The sequence below is a fragment of the Echiichthys vipera genome (genome assembly GCF_963691815.1).
Source record: "Echiichthys vipera genome assembly, chromosome: 15".
Classification (NCBI taxonomy): Eukaryota; Metazoa; Chordata; class Actinopteri; order Perciformes; family Trachinidae; genus Echiichthys; species Echiichthys vipera.
The window spans coordinates 6,412,910-6,428,248 of NC_139840.1; the positions used below are offsets into that span (position 1 = coordinate 6,412,910).

The window sequence follows — 15,339 nt, forward strand, 5'->3', positions numbered from 1 at the left end:
AGAAGCAAAAAACCTGTGAATCAAAGGCTCAAAAACAAAAGTGTTCCGTTCGTTCAAATACAATAGAAACTAAAAGCTGGGGTAGGCAGCGTTCTGGAAAAGGCGAAAAAACACCAGAATTTAAAGTGTAGTTTTCCTCCTGCAGCCCTGTGTCCCAAACTCGTCCCATCATATAGTAACCTGTACAGGTCATTCACCAATCATCCCGATCATGATTGTTATCCCGATGCTGTTATATAGCAGCAAATCTATGATTGCCGTCATGTTTTCTTCACTGTGCCTGTAAATCACCTTGAGATGACAGACTTAATTCAAGGCTCTAGCGACATAAACATGAACCAGACTCTGTTTTTAATAAGTCTCTAACTCTTTTCAGGTCGCTTTGCAGTACAGGCAGTTGTTGCCAAATAGCAACTTATTCTTCAGAATATTCTGCCTTTGAATGAGGCTTTCACCACCTAATGGGAAGCCCAATGCACAACTACATTTATAGAACAGCCAACAAAACCGCTTTCTCTCTGAAATGACATGTGATTGGCCAAAGTCTGTCGTCATAGGCTTGATTTTTCTCTCAGACCACTTGAATTACAATATGCTGAAATGTTATTGTGGAATTTTTGCCCAATGATGCAAAAAAAAAAAAAGAACCCTGCCTACCTCAGCTTTAAATCTGCATAATAAGAATTGAAATTGCAAACAGTGGTGAAAATGTTTCTCAATACTTTGAGTACAACCCAAAGTGTGTTTGTAGAATCACACAACAGTTGGCTTGGTAGGGGACTCGGCCTGGCCTGATAGATTAAACTGAAAACATAAAGGTCCCACAGCTGAATGAGGCGCCTCTAAAGCTCCTTGTGTTGACTGCAGCCTCAGGAGCGTAAAGCGTCTGGTGGACACCTGCAGAATACGCCTTTAGAATACATCTGTGAGCTGAAAAATGCTATATTTGCATGAAATACCATCCTTTTTTCTTTCCCTTTCTGTGCATGTCAGCCCGTTAGGTGTTTCTCGTGTCTCAGCGGGTTTAGGTCTTTTGAGAGACGACATGACGCTTCAGGCAAAGCACAAAGATGTGGTGTAGGGGGGATTTACTTGCTGTTCTGTGTTCTGCCGCTTGCTGCCAAATGTCTGCTGTCTCACCATGAGGGAATATGTGTATGTGTATATCTAAGTGTGTGTGTGTGTGTGTCTCATCTGCTTTTGTCTCTTCCAGATCGGGACAGGCTTCAAGGATGAAGATCTGGAGCAGCATTACAAGTTCTTAAAGGTAACCTGGCACAGCGTGACTGTTGCACCAACTCGTGCAAGTAAAAAAAAATCACAACTCCACACTTATGTTCCCACGTTGATGCCTTCATTTATCACCAGGGTTTTTAACATTCTGCAGCTACAGGTACTTAATTCCTTCATTACTTTAAACGGATTCAGAGTCAATTTTGAGGTTACAAGAGCCAGAATGAGTGCGGCTGAGGTCTTTGGGGCCCTTCCATTCTGCAAATAATCATTCCCTCATTTAATTCTTCATTCATTCCAACCTTTCAGATATAAATGGAGACTTTCATACGAAAATGAGACGGACAGTGTGCAAATGTACCTCTGCAATGCAACTCGAATACTGCAGTCATTTATACAGCGATGCTTTCAGGTACTTTTTAAGTTGACAAAATGAGAGAAGTCGTACACGTAAGCACAGGGAATACAGAAAATATGTTTCTTCTTCCTCCAGTTATGACTACATAGTGTCTACTATTCTGAACATGCCATATACAGCGTGGCTAAAAATAGATGACAAAATACAAGTAATTTGGCTTTCATTTTTCGTACTCGTGTTTTTTTGTTTTCTTTCATCTTGTACGCCTAACTGCAAATTAAGTTTCCAATCTGTGATAAAGTGGCTGAATTGAAGTAATTTGGCTTTAAATCACACGCTCGTGGGAAACACTGGACAGAGATCATAAAGTACTTCTCCGTTTTACCAATAAAAAGAAATCTGCATTTGGAATAACTGTGCGGGCGTGCTCTGATGTTGGGTAATGAATTGCCTTTTCAATTTACACTTGAAGAGGTTCGGTCCTGAGCAGCAGTATTTGATGAAATTGACAACTGCTCTCTGAAAACGATAGCTGTTGTGAGTCAGAAGTACTTTTATTGACTTTATCGGCTGCATTTAGACCCACTTTCACAGAAGTATAAGAGCAGAGATTCTTTTAGAATAAGGGGTGTAAGAAAATAACGATTCACTTAAGCACCTCGATTTTATGTTTTGTGATACTGTATCGATTTTTTTCTTTTTTTTTAAAAATGAACCCTCACTCCTTTCTTACTCCTAACTGTCTCTAGTAGGCCGCAGCGCTCTCCACTTTAAAGCTAGAGTGAAGATATTGGTATCGTGTGAAAGCAGAAGACCTAAAGAATGAATTGGTTTCAACCATGTCATGCTAAATAAAGCTCCAAAGCTGGCTAATTTAGGAAGCTACATTTGAACGAGGGGAAAAACTTGCCTGGCCACTTTCAAAGGGGTCACTTGCCTTTTCACCTCAAGATATCTGAATAAAATGTTTTAAGCGGTACCTACATGTCTCCACTTTACAAGACAAGCCCACTTTATGCCAATCCCATACAGTTTTTGGCATTCCTGTTGTAATATGTATGGCCAGGTTTTTTGATTTGAAATGCCCTTATCTGTTTCTAAACTAAGTACTAATTGTGAGATAACACTCAATGTACCATCATGCTACATATTGTGGTGTATTTTGGAGTAAAGTAACCAATACGTCATGTTTTAAAGGTTAAGGGTTTAGACTCAGTGGTACAAACTGCTGCACAGTGCAGAATCACAGTAAACGGTGATTGAGAAGGCGGTGAAACCTTTTTTTTTTTTCTTTTTTCTTTTTTTCTCCAGACCAATATAGCCTGTACTGTAGTGCTTTGTAATGAGGCCCTCCATCTGAAAGTGATGGATGGTGAATTAAGCCGAGCTGCTGGTGTGGCCGTGTTGCTTTGGTTGCAGTGCTGCAGGCCGATGGAAGTCCAGACACGTAGACTATTGGCTCTGTTCTCACTCCTCTGGGTGACGAGCTGCTGTGCTTTAAACAGGGACACACTGATAACCTTCTTTTGGTTTTTGTTCTCATCTCTATTGAGAATTAAACTGCAGCTTTTTAACCAGTACTCCCTTTTTCTTATAATATCTACATAGCTTACTACGTTTAATTAAACAATTAGATGAATAATACCAAACAATCTATGTAGCTTAACAGTTTTAGCATTCTTAACTAGGGGTGTGATAAGAGCTCGTCCCACATATTAAAATGTGACGATATTTCCCGTCAAGGCAAAAAGTTGTCCCGGGATATAAAAATGTAAGTGGAAAAACAGCAACAGAGTGACAGATAAGACACGGACAATATGTAAGATACACATGTATGTAACACTTGAGCCCCGCAGCTTCTTAACATCAGGCTGTAAGTTATAGTCACAGTGTCGGCGCCTGATGAACCCGAAGCCTCCATAAGTGACGGAGGGGCAGCTGCTGGATAAGCTGGTGAAGGCAGGTTATCCAGCAGCTGATATAGCAATCAACTTAAAGACATTTTTCACTTTTCACTGATATTGTGTAGGCAACCAATTACCCAGTGATAAAAGAAGGTTAGCTGCAGCCCTGAACTAGCACCTAAGTCCCAGTCAATTAGAACTTGAGTCTTATGTTTGCATTTTAAGAATGCCATTTTACTCACCAGGTAAATAGCAGGGATCTGTGTTTTTACAACAAAACCCCCACAGCAAGAATCACTTTATTTGGAGCTAAGAGAGAGAGTACCCAAGGTGTCGGAAATAATCCCTCTTTGCACAGGAAAACTGTCCACACCAGCAAGTACACTAAATCAAGGTTAAACAAGGAAGTGGGTCTGTTCGTCTTTGTTGCCATGTCAGACATCTTTTTTAGCAATGTGGCCACTTTCCCATTCCTCAGATATTACCTTGTTGAGCGCAACGGTATTATTACTGACAGAACTATGAAGATTCCATACATTTCCAAATATTGCCCTTGATATATTCAGTGTTATGTACACTCCACAGCACCAGTTCCATCAGTACAATAACAGTCATATCACACACACACACCACTGAGTTTCTCTTCTCTGACACGATCACTGTTTTTAGACCCTAATGATGTCCTTTTTGAGTGCTATTAAGGTATTGTCAGTGACACTCAGCGCGTCCTGCACAGATGTTTAAAGTCTCCACAAATGGGATTATACCCTTTGAGCTGTTGACCAAAAGCTTTTATCTGAGAATGTACGGTAAGACCCAAGTAAGTGAGCCCTCGCTGTAATTAAGCTGCCACTGAGAGGCTGCTGCTGCTGAGGGATTCGCTTCGAATGTTATAAAATCTCCAATTGTTTCCACCAAACAAGTCAGACTTTTTTTTTCTTCGTTTTTTAGCTTATTAATGCTGCACAGTCATTTTCCCTCGGCAACAGCACCTGTACTTGATTGTAACTGCTCTACTTGAATGAGTCTCTTTACATGTGCCCTCAAGACGGATGCTTCACCCAGTGCTTTGAGGTGTAACTGACACAAATATTTGCACCTAAGTGGCAGTGAAATCCGCATTGTTATATTTTATAAAGACGGAGACTCAATTTAATGTGGCTCACGTCGAGCTGATGCCCGACCTGTCGGATAAAGCATTAAGGCGCGTCGCTAACCGGTGTCTGTCGGCAGCAATGTTTTATAAAACTCCACACGCCTACCATCTCACTTAGATAAGAGAGTCACTTGAATGCCTACAGTATAAATAATGTGTGAGAAAGGCAGCTCCACTACTGCTGGAGCCTTCTTTTCCCAGCATTATTTAACTATGACCCAGTTCTGTGGACACTGCAGCAGCCTAGCTAGCATTACACTGTTCCAGAGTCACGCTCGGCGAGATCGTTTCCAACACCAAAACATGATGGGTATCATTGTATCAAAGCGTGACACCTATGCTGGCAGAATGATTGCTTGTGTCAAAGTTGAAAAGGCACTATTAAATATTGTAGTTGACAGTTTTGCTCACAGAACAGTGTGGTTGTGGTGGAGGCCCGAGCTCCACTGCAAGGTTATTTCTGACTTTTCTCTTCTTTTTTTTTGTATCTAAAGAGGCGAATATCTGGTTACAAACATGCGTATCAAGGTGTTTCTGAATGAAATCTTTCATGTAGGCGTATGATAATGTGGTTTGGAAGTCACCCTCTCATGTCGGCCCTCAGGCAAGCAGGTATCCTTTGAATACGAGTGTTCAGTCTCTGTACTGTCTCGTGGGAAGTGATAGTGAGGCAGCAGCAGGATTCAGCAGGGCAACCAAAGCCACTCTTTCACTGTCTCTTTATCAGCTTCTCTGTGAATGCATTGCCCTATATATATATATTTTTTACAAGTTTATATTTCAAAATGTGAGGATTAACTGCTTTTCTCTGTCTCATCATAAATTGACGTTAGGTTCTGGGAACTGGTTTTTTTTTTTTTTTGGCACAATAAACATTTCATTTAATTCGTAATTAAAAAGGTCATTATCTGTCCTATGTTCTCTAGGAGCACATTCTGCCCAAGCCCCGTGCCTACTACCGCATCGACCAATCAGCAGAGCCCGACGTGTGGCTGGACGCCGTGCAGGTCTGGGAGGTGAAGTGCGCCGACCTGTCGCTGTCGCCAGTCTACAAGGCTGCCATGGGAATGGTCAGTTCAGCCTGTTAACCCCCCCCCCCCCCCTTCCTCCATGTGTTTCCGCTGATAAATTTATCCCGTTACGGTCTGTTGCCTACAGTGAAAAGTCACAATTAGCGCGTCTTAATTGAGTTATTAAAAAATGTTGTAAAAGATGCTGGATTTAATGGAACAGATACTTGTTTATTACCCGTAGTTTGGCTGCGTGTTGGACTCCGTCCCACAGTGCACATAAAGTGCTGCCATAACATTAACAGTATTCAACTCTCATTTTCAAGCATAGCTGAAATAAAATGGCACTCAGAAGGACCTGAAAACATTTAAAGGATGAAGGACAGACGGTTTTAGCATTTTTTAAACTTATTTAGTTACAAAAAAAAAAACGTTTAAAGGTGCCAGGTGTCCTATTTCATTGTCAGTAAGCCTTAAAATGTACTACTTTGCTTTTAAACACTTGAATTTGAGATAGCTGTGCGAGTTGTTGTAAACAAATGAGACCATTGCTAAGAGGATTAGTACTATCTGCGCTTTACATACGGTCAGCCACCATATTATTAATTTGTCAAATTACTCCATGGCTTTAAACATCATGTAGCTGCTTTTTTGGTGTTGTTTTTTCCTTCAGTTGTTAGAAACAATGGTGTAAGGCCAGATGTGAATTAATTCAGAGGTTTTATTTTTTTATGGGAAACCTCAGCACTGACAGTAGCACTTGTGTGAGACATTGGCTACCACCATTTTCTCAGGGTAACTATACCAAAAAAATGAACAATTAATTGCAATTTGTCACTTCCCACACCGCTTGTGAGGCTAAAAACTGATTAGTGTGTCAATGTCAGTCGGTGTAGCAAGTCAGCATGTCAAAATGCACTTAATTCATCTATGCCTATGTTATTTTTATTGTTCTATAGTGAGATATCATATATGACTACTTCAGAATTCAAATCAAATGTATTGTAACAGAGTTTCTTTTTCTAGGCAAACCAAATCTGTACATATTTAAAAGTCTCGACTGCACTCATTATTCACATCTGACATGTTCTGATTCTCAAACAGCCCTGGTTAGAAAAAGGAAACAAAATGTACAATGCATCTGTTTTTTACAGTAGAAAGTCAGGGGCGGGTGGATGAAAGTAGGACAAAAGCACAGTCTGTGTCCTGGAACTGAAAGGGTTGAAAAAAACATAATAAAAAAAAAACTCCTTGATGTCTTTGATGGACAGGCTGACTTTCCTACAAAGGCTGAGAAATGGCACTTGCAAAATGGAGAAATTGATGATATAATTGCTGGAATTAAGAGCATGCTTGGAGTTTGGTCCTTGCTCACTTGCACTGCTTCGAATGTCATTTACCTTCCCTCTGTTTGTTTATCTGTTTTGACAATAAATTGAAATGATATACAGTGATGCAGTGCTAATGCTGTGCTGTATAGAGCTGGAGCTCAAAATCCACAGTAGAGCATGTCTGCTGTTTGGATGTTGTGAATGTTACATTGCCTGCTAAAGGCTGTGCTGTTCAGTTAAAAAAAAATGATTCAACACATCCAGGGTTTACTGTTTTCAATACAACACGAGTAACAATGGACAAATGCTCGCATGCATCAATGGTTGTGTACTGTATACTGACTACGTGTCTGCCCTCAGGTGGATCCAGAAAAGGGCATTTCTCTGAGATTCCCCCGCTTCCTTCGGATTAGAGACGACAAGAAGCCCGAAGACGCCACGACTGGAGCTCAGGTACGTCTGATCGACTGTACTGGGATGAGCCTGGTTGGAGGCTAAAAACCAGGGGTGTGAAATCAACAGTGAAATGAAGTGTAGAGTAATGGGGATGGGAATCGAGAACCAGTTCCAAATTGTCCGTTCCATCAGAATCGTATGCCTCCGAGCTTTTTCAGTTCCTTTTATCAATGCCGGCATGTTTGTTGTTACAAAACGACGACCCTAAAACTCGTTTGTGTGTGCTGCTGGCGATGTGGATCGTGTCTAGGTGGTAACTGTCGTTTGCAGAAAACCGCAAATGAGGTGAAACTGTATGTGCTGAAAATGTTCAAGTACTGATAAAAACCAAACAACAAGATAAATGAATATTACAGGGTTCGTACATGTGCTTGAAGTACTTGAAAATCCTTGAATTTTAATGTTGTGTTTTCAAGGTATCCGCATTTCTATGACAACAAAAAGCTATACTATAGAAGTTCAGTTTAGTTTCTTATCCTTCTGTTGTTATGAAACACAATTCTAGTTGTTTATAGCATAATACCAGCTCTTATAACATGGTCGTTAAAAAAAGTGAAATAATAATTTTCAACCACAGCTGTAAGGTGCTGGAAAAGCTCGAAAATGGAACTTGAAAGTGCTTTAATCTGAGCTTAGACGATGTGTACGAACCCTGATATTAAAACAACAGACTTGGGCTGCGGTTTTCTTTCTCCTGCGGACGGGGTGACCGTCTTCGATCAAGTTTCCCTCAACATTCATAACAAAAACTGAATACGACCACACTGCATGCCTATCCTTATACTAACAATTGAAGGTCATCTCCTGAGAGTCTTGCAAATCTTTGGTTACCATTTGGACGCTACAGTAAACTTCCAACAAGGAGGAAGCATTGCGGAGAGGAGGAAGCGTTTCACAGCGTTGCTTCATCTCGCAAAGAAAGATGAGAAGAGTGCTGCTTCAGGGCCGATTTTTCATTGCGTTAGACGGAGCTGCTCGTATTTGCGGGGTGAGGTTTTGTGTGTGTAAGGTGAATTGACAGCGTATCGCTATTCTACTCGGTAGTTGTAGTCTATTGTTTGACAGTGACGATACAGGGAAGGGAATCAAAGATTGGATCAATAAGCAGAATGGATAATGGCCTCGGTAACAATAGAATCTTATCATTTCCCATCCCTTATAATATCAGAATATCAGATCAGGAGGTCAAACGGGTCAGGCGTCTGCCATATAGTAACATAAACTAAAAGAAAATCAGTCACATGTCTGTTTGGTCATGTTACTTTGATGTCTCATGTAGAGATGGTGCATCGACATCACGGTGGTCACCTCACAAGAGTTGTCCTTTAAAATTTCAGAGGTGAAATGCACCGCAAGGACAAGCTTTTTTAATACTGGCGTTGATTCATGAAGTGGCCTCCCATCGCTCGACGAACGCTGCTATATAACAGTCAGGTAAAGCGGCACCTCTGGAGTTTACTGTTGGACTCTGGGTAATATATTGCGCGGCGGCAAAACAGTGAATTATATAGTACAGTAGAGATGTGCAGGTCGGCTGTACCTTCACCTGAATACACACATACTTAACTTTCCGACCACAAACATGTCACAAGCTGCGATTCTTTTGAACATAAAGAGCCTTTATTGCTGCAGGTTTCTCTATATGTCACCATTACCACACTTGCACAGTTACCATAGGTTTTTACCAAAGACATCAATGAAGCTTAAATGATTTAGGATGTTTTTATTCTCAGTCATTTGCTTCTCTCCGACCTGCGCACTGACCCAACAGCACATCATTTATTTATGACCCAATCCAAGCAGCCTGAATAACAAATCAATGCACACATCACCGGGCTATTGTATAGGATTTGAAATACCTTATACAAACTAACTGCTTAATTGTTTCTGGAGAGACTGTCGAGATTCATGTCCTCTCAAACTATAAAGAGTGAAACAACTTTAGACTTTGGACACGTTAAAAGGGTCCTGTTCCCGGCTTTAATGGACGGCACAGCGCTGCAGGGTTTCAGTGGCGTTAATAAATTAGCAGCTAGAGGTAATTGCTCCCAACACCTCGGTGAATTTCAGCCTTCATGCACGTCTTTTAAGCCCAACATTGTTGAAACAAAGCAGCTGATATTGGCAGCAGAGTAACTTAGCAGCTGGAAAGTGTCCTGCAGCTTCCTGCTGCACTCCCAATCCCCGCATGAGGAGAGCAGAGAACAGTGACCGTGAAACACAGTGAATACTCACACTGAGCTGAAAGAGTTCCACCACTTTGTCTGCCAGCTTGATTCTCTGCTAAAATGTTCAGTAGGGCTTCCACTAACGACTATTTTTCTCGACTTTATTTTTTTTATCTATTAAACTATTGACTATTTTATTGATCAATCGATTATTTTTGACGATTAATTTCATTCCAAATCGGATCATTTATTCATTCATTTTCAACCGCTTGTCCCTGTCTGGGTCGCGGGGCGCTGGAGCCGATCCCAGCTGACATCGGGCGTGAGGGGGGGTCCACCCTAGAGAGGACGCCAGTCCATCGCAGGGCACATAGAGACGAACAGAGACAGACAACCATTCACACCTACGGGCAATTCTTAGAGTCATCAATGAACCTAACACATGCATGTCTTTGGACTGTGGGAGGAAACCGGAGAACCCGGAGAAAACCCACGCAGACACGGGGAGAACATGCAAACTCCACACAGAAAGGCCCCAGCCGGGATTTGAACCAGGGACCTTCTTGCTGTGAGGCGACAGTGCTAACCACCACTTTTTTTTTGATTAATGTTCGTTCTATTTTGACAAACTGTATGACATTATATAACGCAACAAAAGCAAAAACGTTAACTGATGTTTACAGATTATAATGCAAAACTGTAGGTAACTGTAGGCTTATTTCATTTTGGTGAATCAAACCTAACGGATTCTACCACCGAACTCCCTCCTCAGATGTAACAATTTAAAGTTTCCCTAAATATTTAAAGATCTGCAACACTTACTAACAAAGGAAAGATGTCACTTTAAAAGCTGCTTCCTGTTCCTCCTGTTAGTAATCTCTTCAAACAGTCTGTCAGCACTGCTATGATGATCAAGTCCACTTCCCCCGTCTCTCCTCTCCTCTGTTCTTGGTGTGCGGCGCGATCACATGGAGCACGGCGGTTTCCGTAGTGGGTACATTACAGCAGCTGTTGATTCTAATGGACGTGCTCTGCTGTGCTGCAGTGGGCAAACGTGTCTGCCAGGGTCCGTGCCCATGTATTTTGCCACTTGTTAAAACACGAGAGCAAAGGATGTTGATGAACGTGTGAAATCTCAACAGCGCTGATGTCATCCACTCCGACGACTAATCGTGGCAGCCCTGATCATAAGACACGCCTGCCAACGTCAGGAGTTACCTTGGACGTGCTGACCAACCCCCCACCACAGCGACTTCCTGGTTGATCCAATAGGGAAGTGCAGAGTGTCCAGTAGGAGTAGTTTGCACAATAAAGCAGTTTCCCATTGACCCCCATGTTAAACAGGCTGTTTTCACAGCATGATTAAACCTCCCCCCAACGTCACATACATGCCCTTTTTTGGTTAGAGGAAATGAGGCGGAGTCAAAGTCTGACAAGAGGGCGACTCTCGTAGGCGAGGATTATTGGATCAAGCTGAGAGAACGGACCCCGACGGGTATGCTACGTCCATTTTTTGTAGTCTATGGTGCTCACTGACAGCCAACAGCCATGTATCACGCAACCATTGCTCATTGTGACTTTCTCACTCACTCACTAAACCAGTGTAGCATTTATAAGGTCTGAATCATGTTATAATGTCAATTTTTACTGACTGGAATTTATAGCCATCTGTTAACTGTGGAGTCCAAATTTGGGCTCGTTACAGTTGGAAGACAGGCTGGAACATCAGCTGCATCTAAATGATATAACTCACTGAGTGGAATCCAGTTTACAAAAAAACCTGTTCTCTTTCAAGTGGGGAAGCGGCACATGTTCAAAAGCACAACTTGACATGATCTGAGAGGATGCACACACACTCACTCACTCATAGTTTGAACCTGTCATTTAGCAAAGCATGTAAAATAAGCAAGAGCTCGTTCAAGTCAGGAGGAATAAAAAAAATAAAAAAAACATGGAGCCTGAACCGTTTGGACTCAGTCAGTTTTCAGGCTGAGAATCAAAGCTTTACCTTGATCTTCTTTCATTGTTTTACTCCTCACTGTGCCGCCCCGCTGCACTGGCACTGATGCTGCTCATTCTGGGTGGGCCCTGCTTTCCACTACATTATTCACCCCCGCCCCGCCTTCCACCGCTTCACCCCGAAACCCTGAGCTCAAGTGAACACAACCTCCGTCTCCCAGCCAGCAGCTGGGAGTCGCCGACTTCAAAGCCCGCAATATGAATAATCAAACTGTTATTTTTAGCTTTTCCTCTTCATGTTACTGACCTGACTTGATGGTCTTCTCCCCCTTCCTCCTGCCTTCTCTTTCATGCCAACCCTTTCCCCTCCCTCTTTCCCTCTCAACCTCTGTCCATGTCTCTGCAGATTGCTGATTTGTACAAGAAGCAGCAGCAGATTCAGAATCAGGGGGAGAAAGGTGACCCGGAGGACTACTACTGATCATCCGTAGTCATCAGGAGAGAATAATACATAGCCGCAATTTCAAAATAATTGTAAATAGCTTCTTTCTTTATGTAATGTTGAATGAAATAAAGGCTCCTGCCAGTTTTAAGCGTCCTGTCTTTTGTGTTATTGATTCATTGAAGCAGCTCTCTTTCAGAGCCAAAATTGCTCTCACATCTCGCTGCGTACGGTCCACATGAATTCCAAAAAAACCCTAATCGGCTCAGCAGTAGCAGCACACTTGCTGGTAATAGATGCCTATCAAAAATTCTAAAAAAAATATTAAGTGTTTTGGTGTCATACGAACACACAAGAAGCAGCAGCAATGTGCAGTCAGCGCGTGTGGTAATAAAAGGACAAGCCAAGGAGATTGCCGGCTCCCTAAAATGTTATTTGAAGTAGAAAAAGACGCGGGGGCTGACAGTTGCTCAAACTGCAGGACAAAAGAGAAGCATTCACAGCTTGCATTAGATGATGGAAATCCACTAACTGTCCAACCTGAATCAATCAGAGTCTGTAGGAGATGTGTGGAGGGAGGGAGCACTTTGAGAGCCAAGGACGGGCGCTTATTACATGGAGAGGCGAAGAGGGTTGTTAGTTGTTTTTTTGCATAGTGACTGTGAGAGCAGTGTGTTTTAGACCGAGATCGAACCACTTAATGTTTGCGATACGTTCGTGCTTGTCAGTGTGAGGCGTAAGCATATATTGCAGTCCATTCTAAGTGTACCTATTTAGTTGACATTAACACAGCTGTGCATACTGTACAACTACACATCATACAAGAGCAACAGAGCTGCAATAGAAACGCTAACTGCTCATATCGCTGCAAATAAACTCCACACTATCTGCTGTAGGGATGCTAATGTCGGTCAGTCCTCCACCATTTTGGTCCAGGTGGAGTTATAAACTTACTTTTGTTTGTACATTCATGGTCTCTGGTCTCTGGCTGGCTGACTTTTCTGTAGTGACACCATGAGGTTGACATGAATAATAATAATTCATTTGATTTATAGAGCCCTTTTCATCAAACAAAACATTTCATCTGTGAATGCGTCTGAGAGGGGGAGCCAAAAGCCTTTTTTTTTTTTATCATCCATGGTTTTGAGTGAAATCTAAACAACTATTGGATGGATTGCAGATAAACGTTGCACTCTCATTCACGTCCCTCTCAGAATGAATCGTAAGCACTTCCATGATGTTCTTTTCATCCAGCACCATAATCAGGCCGACGTCTCACTTTGTCCAGTCCTTTGACTTAATACCTGCAAAATGAAAGACATTCCCATCATCTGTTTAGTGCTAATTAGGGCCCAGTGGATTTGTTGTGACTTGCGTTTCATTCTGTGAAAACTGAGTTCTCTCACCACACTGTATCATTTATTGTTTCTCTCCCTCGACAATATATCTGTGAAATAACCCTGACCCGCCTCCTCCTCCTTTCTGCTGATGCTCCTTTCTGATCCGGCTATTCTCACCTCAGAGATAAAGTGAACAATTCTGTATATATATTGTGTTCTTTATTAAACCTTGAGAACATTGTTGAACTTGAACTTGTCTTTGTGTCACTTTGCTCTCCGGGCGCTTGTAGCTGCTTTGAGAATAAACTCACTTTAAGCACAAGCCAGTAGACTGATCGGAAACAAACCGCAAAACAATTTGGATCAGATTGTTCCACATTGATGGAATTTTTGAGCTGAAATGAAAATTGACCTTTTATATGGATTATGCACAGATATCACTCCAAATGTACTAAGAAGACTACTTTTCTAAACAAATAACGTTATTAAAAAGAATATTTACCACCAATATACATTCCAATTATAGGAATGAGTGCAGAGAAAATTAAGAGTCATTTTTGATAATCCTCCCGTGTCTGTGTGGGTTTTCTTAGGGTCCTTCAGCTTCCGCCCACGGTCCAAAGACATGCAGGTGTTGGGTTCATTAGTCATTCCAAATTGTCCGTAGGTGTGTAAATGTGAGTGTGAATGATTGTCTGTCTTTGTGTGTCAGCCCTGTGATAGTCTGGCATCCTGTCCAGGGTGCACCCCGCCTCTTGCCAAATGTCATCTGGGATTGGCTCCGTGCCCCCGACTGGGATAAGCGGTTACAGATGATGGATGGAAGGGAAAAAGCGCTAAATACTACTGTATGTTCAGTATCATTCAGTTGCTGACCATTTAAATATAAATTTCAAAAAACACTGGCTATATGACACAATTTCTAAATAACCCCCAGCGTGGTTTTGTGTATTATATGTTCTGTAAAAAAGGTTTTCATATTGGAAAACATACGCCGATACTGAAAGTTACCGTCATGTGTGCAAATGTTAGCATGCTTACGCGCCAAACTGAGATGAACATACCCGTAAAAACCTGTGCATGTCATCATTGCCAATATCAGCATGCAGGCAACCAGCCTTTAGCTCAAAGCACCATTGTGCACCATTTACAGCCTCAAAGAGCCACTGGCTGTTTGGATCTGTGTGGGATGTGTACTCAGTGATCAGTAATGCATTGCTCCTATGCAGCAGCAGGAGGTTTTGCTCAACACATTTAATGCAGGAAATGAATTACAAGTGTTAGTAGGCCGGCGTTCTTGTGGCTGTAAGGAGGCATACATCAAATGTGCAATTTAAGGCACCGGCTTATCCGCAAGATGATTTGCATGTAAAATATTGCCAGTTCTGGTGACTCACACTGTATGTCTGTATTTCACATGCAGAGTGGATTGTATTTCCTATACTTTGAGTGCTTGTCGGGTCACTATTTGTTATGCTATCTCGGTATGCAAGCATGCACACAGCACAGTTGGTGGTTTGCCTTTTGCCTGTGTGGGCTGTGTCCTGTGTCTGCTGAAGGCGAGTTTGAGAAGGACACCATTGTTAGAATAATCATGGAAATTCCAAATCCAGATTGGCCTGCCCTTTCTGTCTGCCACTGCTGTTTATTTGTACCAAACTCTTATTTTCTCATCAGTTTCCGTTCACTTCCTTCCCCCGGTGAAGATTTTAAGGCGATTTTCCCTGTGAAATGTGTGTTTTCTTTCACTTTGGATACATCTGACAATCATCATCAAATCTTGTCTGAGCTGGTGTTACTAAAATCTGAATTTCAAATAGCACTTGTCAGCTTTACTGTTGCTTTAGAAGTCGGCTACAGTAAGAAAACAGCAAGTGTGAGGGATGGAAAGGACCCTAATGGAAATCAAACAGGCAACAGAGCATGAAATATTGAACATGCAAATATGTAATGAATTCAATTCCACATTGTGTGTGTTGAAT

General features: G+C 41.9%; 1 protein-coding gene across 1 annotated transcript in view; it reads left to right on the plus strand.

Moving 5' to 3' along the window:
* Positions 1 to 12,120, plus strand: part of lig1 (ligase I, DNA, ATP-dependent) — a 56,250-nt gene extending 44,130 nt beyond the window's left edge. The window contains exons 24-27 of the mRNA XM_083928199.1: positions 1,214 to 1,267; positions 5,578 to 5,721; positions 7,353 to 7,445; positions 11,982 to 12,120. Of these exons, the coding sequence (XP_083784325.1) occupies positions 1,214 to 1,267; positions 5,578 to 5,721; positions 7,353 to 7,445; positions 11,982 to 12,056 (366 nt within the window). The 3' untranslated portion in view covers positions 12,057 to 12,120. The remainder of the gene's footprint in view (positions 1 to 1,213; positions 1,268 to 5,577; positions 5,722 to 7,352; positions 7,446 to 11,981) is intronic.
* Positions 12,121 to 15,339: the final 3,219 nt, after the last annotated feature.